This window comes from Merops nubicus, unplaced genomic scaffold, assembly GCF_000691845.1.
Source record: "Merops nubicus isolate BGI_N331 unplaced genomic scaffold, ASM69184v1 scaffold41293, whole genome shotgun sequence".
Taxonomy (NCBI): Eukaryota; Metazoa; Chordata; class Aves; order Coraciiformes; family Meropidae; genus Merops; species Merops nubicus.
The window spans coordinates 10,270-21,196 of NW_008599193.1; the positions used below are offsets into that span (position 1 = coordinate 10,270).

The 10,927-nt window shown below is 35.6% G+C and overlaps 1 protein-coding gene across 1 annotated transcript in view; it reads left to right on the plus strand.

Annotated features, from left to right (window-relative positions):
* EFTUD1 (elongation factor Tu GTP binding domain containing 1) overlaps positions 1–10,927 on the plus strand; it is a 77,930-nt gene that overhangs the window by 10,001 nt on the left and 57,002 nt on the right. Inside the window, 3 exon segments of the mRNA XM_008937273.1 lie at positions 5–131; positions 921–1,043; positions 3,605–3,704. Coding sequence (XP_008935521.1) covers positions 5–131; positions 921–1,043; positions 3,605–3,704 — 350 coding nt within the window.

A 10,927-nucleotide genomic window follows, 5' to 3' on the forward strand; every position in this document is an offset into this window, starting at 1 on the left:
AGAGAAAATTGAAAAGATAGTCACCTCTTTGGGGTTGAAAATTGGTGCACGGGAGTCACGGCATGCAGACCCTAAAGTTCAGCTTAATGCCATTTGTAGTCAGTGGCTACCAATATCTGATGCAGTCCTCTGTATCCTAAAGGCAGATACTACTTTTCTGTTCTGTTGGCAGTTCTCAGACTTGGAGAGTGCTCAGTTCTTTCCATGTGTGATTTGGCATAGTTTGTTCTCTTTTTCACATCTGTGCCTATGCTTGCTGGACCTGTTGTTTCACTTGTAATATTAAGTTATGTACCTAGAATTAGCCTTACATTTCTACCAACTTCAGGCTTTTTCACAATTTTGGGGGTTTTTTAGGCAAATAGATTATGAAACTGGTGGTAGTTTAATGACACACTTTTATTATGTGATTTTATGTACAAATCTAATGTTTTTCCTGGAGGATAAGCCAATCTCCTTTGTATAATAGTATTTTAAGTCTTTTGTCCATGAGCTTCTGTATCTGGTCTTGTGTTTTAGGCACACAAGTACTTAATCTAAGATCAGCCTTAGCTATTTGCTGTGTCTTCTCATTGTCTTTTTTTTTTGATATAATATAATTTTATAATAGGTATGCACAAATTATTGATGTATAAGTACTAATTAGTTCTATGAATCATGCCCCAGCTGTGCATAGGGTGAGCCACCCCTAATTCCCTATCTGTACTGCCCCTGGATAAGTGTCAGAAATTGTTGCTGACTTGAGAGGGAGCTGTATGCAGTGTAACAGACAGAGCTAGGTTTTAGTTGCCTGTTGTTGGCAGTTAGTGCATGAGGCTGATTTAAAGAAACAAAGATTGAAAGCATTTGTCTTCCTTTTTATTTGTATTCAGTAAGGAAATACAAATATATAAATATATATCCTTAGCAATGATCTTTAGCCATGGTGTGTAATAAACTTCCTAGTCCTCTTGACATCACTGCAGAGAGAGTGGAAAAGCTGATGTGTGTTGGAGCTAGAACATTTGATTCTTTGCCACCAGAAACTCAGGAACTGAAAAGTGGTGAGTAGATGTTCTCCCATTAGCATGAAGGTTGTTTCTATCTTGCTGGTTTGGTTTGTCTGTGGATCATGTGTTGTCATCTCTACTTAGATTTGTAGTTATTACTTACAGTAGCTTTGTTAATGTTTGTCAGTGATGTGTCATAGTATTACGTCTTATGGCCATACAGTCTTCTTCGGTCCCATAGACTCCTGTTATGAAGGCAACTCAAGCTGCATGTGGTGTGAAGTCTAAGACTCTGAAACTGGAGATTTTGGAAGGATATCAGTTTAATACTTGGTTTTAGTTCTAAACAGTGGAAGTTACCTAGTTGGGAATTTAATGTTTTACCAACTTCTGTGTTAAGATAATTCATTTTTGGCCTGTTGGGGTTTGAATTTGGATGTTATTTTTACAAGTACATTGATAAACTAGGCCTAGATTTGGGTGATTCAAAATTAAAAAACATTTTTTGTTGCATTGATTGCTAAGTAGTTTCTGTATTGAAAAGAAGTGAGGAAGATGTAGCTTAGCTGCTACTGTGAACATCGTCCTTAAGACTTTCTTCAAGATTTCTGTATCTCAAGGTATACCTTGATTTCTTAGTTGTTTCATAATATTCCAGAATGATAAAAGATTAGCAAATGGAAACAAGAGCCAAGAGACTTCCAGGGCAACAAGTGTATTTTGTTACCCAGAGTGTTAAGTGAAGATATGAAATCTTGGTATTTTGAATTTAGCTTAAGTTTTGGCATTGACTTCATTGAGATACTGATTTCGTGTCTAGTTTTGGCAGAGTTTCCATGTCTAACTAAGAGTTCCTCCTCAAGAAAAGTTTAGTAGTATATTGGGATGCTGGTGTGTTGAACTTGTGGATGCCTATATGCCAAAGTAAGCAAGAGGAAGTTTGATAATCACCATGTCCTGCAGTATAAAATTGTAATAAGGGCTGGAAAGGCTATGTTCAATGATGTAACTTTGCTGCAAGCAGTAAAAGAACTGTGTATAGGCAGTAATGAAAATAAACTTGGTGGAGAGGATGCTGGAAAGCTCATAAGATGCTCGTATTCCTTTTTCAATCTTGGAATTATTTACAAACGTAAACTCTGAGTTCAAGCATGTCCTCCATAAAAATTGTGATGCCTTGGAATGGACATCTTCTACTGAGTTCTTTTCCTGAAAGACAGATGAGAACTGCTGAAGGATAATTTAGTATTTAGTGGAATTGAAAATCAAAGTTGAGACTGATGATGTGTCTGTAACACTCAGTGATGACCAAAGGTTGTATTTCTACATGTATATATGATAATCTCCTCCGTGGAGTAGGATGTTCTAGATAAAGTCAAATGGTTTTCCCCCAGATTTAGTAGTCTGAAAAAGAATGTTGCCAAGTGATCTTTTCAGATATGTTTTTGGGGACAAATAGGCCTTATGTGTATGATATTGTTTTTCTGAAAACATTCTGCCTGAACAGAATATAACAAAATACCATTTTATTGTTAATGTTCTCTGGTATTTCAAGAGGTAGTTTAGTAAAAATTAGAAGAAGATACCATGCTTGAGCTAGGAACAGTTAAAAACATTTCTTTATGTATGTAGTAAAAAATGTTTACAGGACAGTATTTTGATTTTGAAGAGAGCTTCAAGAATCTAAAGGGATGAGATATCGAATGTCAATTTAAGATGAGATGTGGATGTCAAATTGGCAGGCTGCTAGGAATTATTTTATGGGGATGAGGCAACTGAATTTTCACCTTTCACTGAATGTTTACAAACACTGTATTACCAAAACAGTATTCAACACTAAGTAAATTAGAAGAAATATACCTCTTGAAACATGGATCTTAATGCTTTTGGTTATGAAAAACTAGTGTACTGCACATTTAATGAGTGTTTTGCTAATTTTTGAAACTATGCTTGAGTATTTTACAGTATAGTCTTTTCATACATCACATTAAAGGGAGAAGTGGCAGAGAAGAACTTATTTTCTGTTGTTAGAAGTTTTGAATGGTATTGTCTGATTTTGATTGGACAGTTCGCTCCAGTTGGATGAAAAAGTAGTTTATGGGAATTTCCTGAGTACTGAATTAGTTGTGTGTGGATCTTTCATCCTTTGAGGAATATCTATTCTTGCACTTAAGTTCTTAAGATTTTGTGCAGACATGGGCGTCTGGACGTTTGCAGGACTTCCTCCTTCAGTTTGAGAGGAGGGAGAATATTTTAGGGCGCTGGATAAGTAGTCCAGTCTTAAAGCTGAGCTGCGCTGTTTATTGTTCTCATCTAAACGAGTCTATGGACTCAACTTTAAATATCAAAACAATACGTAGTTTGTTCTGAGGAGTTCTTTGTTTTACAGTTTTGCTTATTTTATTTTATTGTGAAACAGATTTGAAGCTATGGGCAGTATTATCAAATGATTAGGCTGGAGTAATTTCTACTTTTCCTGTTAATTTGTCTTTAGCGTATTATCCATTTAGAAAGGAGATAAAAAATAATTCCTATAAAAATAATGGAAAACCATAGTTTTGTTCATACTGTTGGGAAAAAAACTGTGCAAATAACTTTCTTTTATGTGTCTTCAGCTTTTATGAGATGCAGTAGTGAAGGAACAGCCCCGGTTATTGTCTTTGTTTCCAAAATGTTTGCAGTTGATGCAAAGGCATTACCACACAATAAACCAAGGTAAGAAAATGTAACATTTAACTTTCTGATCTATGTTAGATACTTTTTTTAAAAAAAAAAAAGTTATGTTGTTGTTGTGGTTTGAGGCTTGGAATGGGGGCGTGACCTTCCAGCAACTGGGAGGACCCCGGGGGGGGGTGAACCATTGTATTCCCTCCCCTTCCCACGCACACTCTGATAAGAGGCAGGGAGTGGTTTCTAATTTCACTCCTGCCTTGGAGCTTGGAGAGGGAAGTTGTCCTTTCACTCCGTGGGACCCTGGAACCATTTCTGAGGGTTTTGTGTATTTTATTTTTTGTACTTTTCCCCAAATCTTTGTATATATTATTTTCCTTACCTCCCTTTTTTGTTTTCTGTTCCTTGTTAAACAATATACTTCATTTTTTTCCCAAAGTGTCTCTCTCTCTCAGGGGGGGAGAGGCGAGTACATAGTTCTGTTCCGTGTGGGTCCTGCCCTGAACCCCTTTTTACACGGAACCAGGACAGTTGCAAATGTGGATAACTTGTTTTAGAACTGAGAAAGTAATTAATGAATTCTTACAATCCAATAAAATACTTCCAGCAAGTAGAGATTTTCTCAATCAGTTCAAGGGTTGTTTAATCATACTTGTTTTAGAAGATTTAGCAGTTTTGTTGAGGAGTAGAAAACAAGTTTGTTGGAGAATAGTAGTTTTGTCCAAATGTGTTATCCTAATGTATACATTGTGTGCTGTTTCGGGGTGCTTGTTTGAAACTGCACTACTTCTGGCTGAAGCCACCTGATATTTAACAGAAGACATGTACTTTTCTGAGGAGTTTGTAAGAATGGGGTTCATCTTAACTTTTCATCCCTCTAAATCTCTGGAGCATTTTCAGTAGTCAACTTGTGTATTCACTGGCCTTCTTATGTTTTTCTGGGATTGTCACTGTAAGGTAATATACTTTAGTAATTTCTATTAATTTAGACTATGACTGTTAAATCTTTGTGTGAAAAATAGTGCTGTTAGTGTAGTAATATTCAAATGCCTTACTACTATCTTAGGAACTAAGATGGTACACATTTTCTAGATTTACTACAAGTTTTTCCACCAAAAATCTTGCACTAAGTTTGAATTCAGGGAAAAGATGCGTTGCACTTATGGATTGATCAGACACTAGATGGTGCAGTTTTGCTTTGAGTTCTCTCTTTAAATGTATGTGGAAGGAGTTCTTGCTCAGGTACTGGTGTAGCACAACAGTATCATTCCTGCTTTGTCTGCTTTCCTGGATATATTCTCTATCTGTCAGAACAGAGTACTCTGAGGCCATCATTTTCTGTCTGGTCTATCACTCATAATGACCTCTTCTTTTATTTGTTGGGAGGACTGAGATTCTTTGATTTGGTGAGGACATAGCGTAGGGGCAAAGGTGGCTTTTACCACACACCAGACATAGAAAGTCTTGGACATATTTTCAAGATTTTAGTAAAAATTTCAAAGAAAGAAAAGCTAGCTACTGAAAGTCCTGGCTGGATCCTTTTCATTCTGTGTCATCTGGTTATGAGCAATGCCTCATGGATAAATGCTACTTGATTGTCTCTGATACTCATCTTAGATTTTTCTTGGTGTGTTTTTTTTTTTCTGTTCTCCTTAGTCATCCCCCTTCAGGAAGGGAGCTGCTTTATATGTGTGTTTATATGCCATGTGTTAAATGTTTTTTCTTTTAAAAGAGAGAAAAAGTTCTCCAAAGGGACAAAAGGTTGTTCTGAAGAAATTTGCCGTGTGCTGTGGTTCATGATATGTGTATGACCAGCTCTCCTCTCTTTTTTTTTTTTTTTTTTTTTTTTGTGAATGACAGATTCCAAACAGAAACTTATGCTTGTATAACTTGATTTTCTCCTTAGATAAAAAACTGCCGCTCTCAATTTTATTGGTTTGCAGAGTGCAAATATGATTGGTTTTTTTGCACTCTGATACATATTGTATAACAAATCTGTAATTCTGACCAGCAGTCTGGTATGAAAAACCTCAAGATGTTTACTGAATTGAGTGAAGGACTGCAGTTGGCTGATTGCTTTGTAGTTTGTGTGAGAAGTACTCTTGTTGGGCTTAATATTAAATTATTAAAATAGTTGTTAATTGGCTAGTATTAAATGAAATCACATGACTGTTGTTCTTTGAGATAACCGGTCATTATCCATGTAATGTAATTTTGCTGATTAGGTATTATTAATAATTTTGGTTTGAAGTGACAATTGGATTCGATTTTTTTTTTTAAATAGTAATATCCCTAAATGTGTATTTCTTTTTATTTTGGTTGTTAATATTCTGCAGGTAAGCAGTTCTTGAAGAAATCAGAAAAGGAGATTAGTTGTAAAAAGGAAGGAAAACTATCTCTGTGGAACAAAATACAACTGTTTTAAAAATAACAGATTGTGTCAATGCAGTTCCTAAGCACATGCTTGAAATTATATTGGCCGCTGTGTCCTATTTTCAGTTACACAGTGAAGATTGTCCTTAACAGAACTAAGTAATGATTGTGTGGAGTGTGTGAGATCCAATATCTAAACCAGCATTCTGTGAGGATACCCAATAGGAATGACCAAACAGAGAGGAACAAAGAATATGTACAACATGTCAATTAGTGGCTTCAGGTTTACCTATTTAAGAACATTAATACATGTTATGTGTTCCATTTACACTTTAGTTTTGAGGAGCCATGACTGTGTTCTTGTGTATCTGATGTTTGATGGTTGACTTCTGGGCTAGGTTGTTCCCATACTTTGCTGAGGGAGGGAGGGGGCAATGGTTTAAAGCATGTCAGAGCATGTAAAAAATTTGAGATTTTTCTCGAGGTCTTTTCCCCCCCCCCCCCCCCAAGACTTAGGCTCTTCAATTTCCAGAGGAGAAAGATGTAGATCCACACTGCTATCTTTTTCTTTCCTTTTATAAGTTAGTGTTGGGTAATATTAGCTTTTTGTGAATTTCTTAGATGCTGCAAATAAACTTTGCAGTTCTTACAGTTTGCCTTATTTCTACCATCTGCTTGTAATACTTACTAAGCACAGGTTGGGAAAAGCAAAAAGCTCTTCCAAGTCCAGTGTGTACAGTAAACGATAACAAAGGTTGGATTTTTAATTAAAACCTCCTCCTTTGAGACTGCTATTGGCAGCTACTATCTCCTTGAAGGTGACTTTAAAAATTAATAGATTCTATACTAAAACTGCTATGTTTTTTTCTTTTACTGTTTAATAACAAAGTTGATCAGCTGTTAGAACACTAGATATAGGTGGGAAAATAATTTGTGGTCAGGTTACAACAGGTTGGCAGCTTATATTTATCTTTCTTTGGAAACATTTGAAATTTGATTTTTCTATCATACCAATATATCTGTGAGTTTCTATCAGGTTTTCTAAAGAATCTAGAAGTGTGAAAATGTTTTGTCTTACAGTTTCATATCAGAACTTGTGTAATTATTTGCTAAGTCAAACCAGATCAGAAAAAGGTGTACATTTTCTGAAATGTCTTGCTTGGGCAGTGTAGCTGAACAGATCATGACCCTGGTAGGAGAGTGCAGTATGGTCATCTCCACTTCAGATACTAAAATATCTAAAACCAAAACCAGTAGGAAGAAGGACCAAACTGGCTGCTTTTAGAGCTGCTTGCTTTGGTTGTTTGATGGCATCTGTGGTTGGCTATTTATTCTTAAGCATTGCTCTGTGCAGAATTAGGTGTTCATTCAGCATATGCCATTTCTTTCTCTCCTTTCTGCTACTGTTTTACACTGAACTGCAGTCAAAACCAGATTTTTTGAGCATGGATGTATAAATAAAAGCCAGAGCTTGGCATTTAGCTACAGAGTATAAAAGTTCAAGTTTGCTATTGCTGAGGTTCAGGATTCTGTCTTTAACTCAGTGCAAAAAGAGGAATACTTAGTAATAAGCAATGATCTCTTTCAAGATGTTTTAGCTTTTGCTATGTGTATTTCATGTAAAATACTGGGAAAATGTAAATTAAATATCAAATTCTTGTTAGGATGAAATCTTCGACTGACTTGGTAGAGCTTTATGTATAAATGTCACAGTGATGTGATGCCATGTCAGCAGTATAAGGCAAGCTGTGTAGATTACTTCAAGTCCATCGTTCTTAACAGTCCTCCTGAATAATATAATAAGTAGAATACACTAAAGAAATCTTGTTTCTGCTTTTCAGTGGTAAAAAAGAAAGGTCTATTGAGCAAATAACCTGATGTACTAAAATTATATTTCATGACTGCACTAAGGGATATAAAACCTATAATACTATTACCATTTTCCTCTAGATAACATGAAAGGCACTTATTTCTCCTTAGTCATCTTGAAATCAGGATTTTTTTTTCCCTAGGTGTCACTATGAAACAGGCACTTTCCCAAACAGCCCTGCATGAAAATATGATGATAATTTGGTGGGTTTTTTTGTTTGTTTGTTTGTTTTGGTTTTTTTTTTGTTTTGTGGTACAGCCTGTTTGCATGTTTTAAACTAACAGATTGTATTGTACTTCATCTGTTTAATGTTTCCTAAAAACTTGTGTTGGGAAAAAAATGTAAATCCTGTGATTTTGCCCAGCCTTCAGCTAAAAGACATTTCATTGTCTTGATCAAAAGAAGAGAACCTCTAAGCTCTGTAAGAAATTACTATCTTGCAGGTAAATTAATTTTTATGTTTAAAGGCAATAAGACATTCAGTGACTCCAGTGTGGTCTGAACCCATCATCTCCTGTTTGTGTTAATAGCTTGTTCTAAATTGTAGTTAGTGGATTAGAAATAAATGTGGCATGAGTCTTCTGAACAGCCTGTTGTCAGATTTACAGGTTAGCAGCTGAAGATGGCACCCCATTATACAATTAATAATGTACAATTTCCAGAATTAAAAATCTCTACTTACAGATTTTTAATTAAAAATCTTCTCTACTTATAGTTGTGAAGTAAATGTCATTGTAACAGTATACATTTGTATCCAGCTAAGACCTTTAGAATTGATGTGAGAGGAGTAGGTAATAATGGATGAAATTTGAATCTCTGGACATGATTTAGTTTGTGTAATTGTAAGCTTAAGAGGGAAGAGCTCGTAAGAGCCTGGGAGAGTTTTGCTTCAAGCGTCTTCTTTCTTTATTGCACATTTATTATGTGAGATAAATCGAAGGTCAGTATGTCAGTCAAGAGTGTTTTTCCAAGGCAGTATGTGACAGCTTGATATTGATACCTTGGTTTCATTATGTGTCTCAGAGCGAAAGATAATTGCTATACAGTATGATACATTTATAGAGTATTCCCTTTTGCAGGAAGATTGTTGTCTGAAATTTTATGTAAATTCTGATTTGGATAATTTTCTGTTGTTCATTTTGTGTATACACATTCATTTCTACTGAGAATTGCCTAGTGCTCTCAGTTGCAGTACAAAAAAAAAGATAAGAAATGATCATAATAGTTGTATATCAGTTTCTGAATGGAAGTAGTTCTGTAGACATTAAGCAGTTCAGTCCAGGAATTAATGAACTTCAGAAGAATTAGGAAGACCATTGGCTGTAGTCTGCTGAATTGCAGCAAACAAGCTGCAGCTTAGAGAGCTCTCCTTAAGGATGCTATTGTCAGAGGTCTTTGGAGTGCCAGATGGTGGGCAGTGATTAACTAGAACTGAATTCTCAGAGCAGAGTCATGAAGAGTAATCCACAAGATTCTCTGTAAATTACTTGGATATAAAGTTGTTAACAGAAATTACCAAGTCAGGTGTGTCCATGAGCTCATGGAATTTAAACTGGTAAAACCTGTATGGAGAGAAAGTATTCTCAGCCACTTCACATTCTTCATTGCATGGGAGATGCATCACAGACGTGTTGGTGGTAGTATCAGACTTTTGGAAATCAGTTGATGTTTTGACTAGTGTTTCCTTTTTAAAGTGGTTGGAAGGTTAAAAGGTTAAAAAAACAGATGTAATGCTTTCTTTAATAATCGGAGGCCAATTTATGTTTGGGTTTTTCACCATAAATTATTTAAATGTTTTGGAATAAAGTTTGTCTTTGATAACTTGGAAGGGTAGAAAAGTTGTCTTATTCAGAGGACTGATGGAATGGAGAACTTCAGTTGTCTCTCAGTTTGAACTAAAGTTATCCTGTGGGAATAAAAAGTTGACAGTAGCTTGCTTGCAGTACCTGAAATCTGATGGATTTAATCAACAATCTACTGAACGTTAATAGTGTGTGTATTATACTCTTACCCACGTTATTATTTCCGTAGCAATTGTTTACCACATGGTTGAGGTTAAGATGAGTTAGTAATCATGTGGTTACCCATCTGTGCCAACTCTGTTACTTGAGCCTGCTTCATGTGTATGGTGTCTGGATGCTGTAGCATCTGATGGTAGGGAATGTATCTTCTTTCTGTTTGCTCCAGAATTTTCGTTTACTTTTTTTTTTTGTGACTGCATGGTCCCAGTTTTTTTTTTCCTGCCAGTATTATGAAGTGATTTCTTTCATTATTTCTTATGGAGAGGGAAAAAAAGGGAGGGAAGAAATACGGTAGAGAAGAAGAGGAGATAATCTTTCTTCTGGTTTGGGCAACATTTGTTCAAAATTGATTTCCTTTCTGATTGGTTTTGCCAACTGGAAAAATCGAATAAATCAAGGTGTAATTTCAGGTACTGGACCTGCAACAAAACCAATTTTATGTGCATTAATCTTGTTCTGTGTTCTGCTTGAGTGTGTTAAAATTCTATACAAGGATTTATTTGACAACATTCTCTTTTTGTGGCTTCTAATGATACTACTAGGAGTGCCTAATTTTATAGAAATTGATGCTGACAGAAACCAGGATGGAAGTCTAGGTTGTATCTACTAGCTAAAGCCCCACCCACACTCAATCTGCTTCTTTCCAAATTGAGAATATAATTGACTGCTTATATGTATTGCAACTACACTAGTGCATTCAGAGTTTTGAAGTACCATTAACATTCATGATTAGGGCTATCCTGACACCTAAATATACTGATTTTTTTAAAGTACCAGGTAAAAGGGAAAAAAGTAAACAACCTTTTTTCTTTTACTCTTGGGATTATTTACACAAATGAAAAGTATTTTTGGACAATAAAATATGCTAGAAAGTCTAGCTAGATGAGTCTGTCCTCATGTGTTTACTATTCCATCATACATAGACTACATCTGTCCTCATGTGTTTACTATTCCATCATACATAGACTGCATTTATGACACCCTTTGCTGTCTAAGCTGTACTT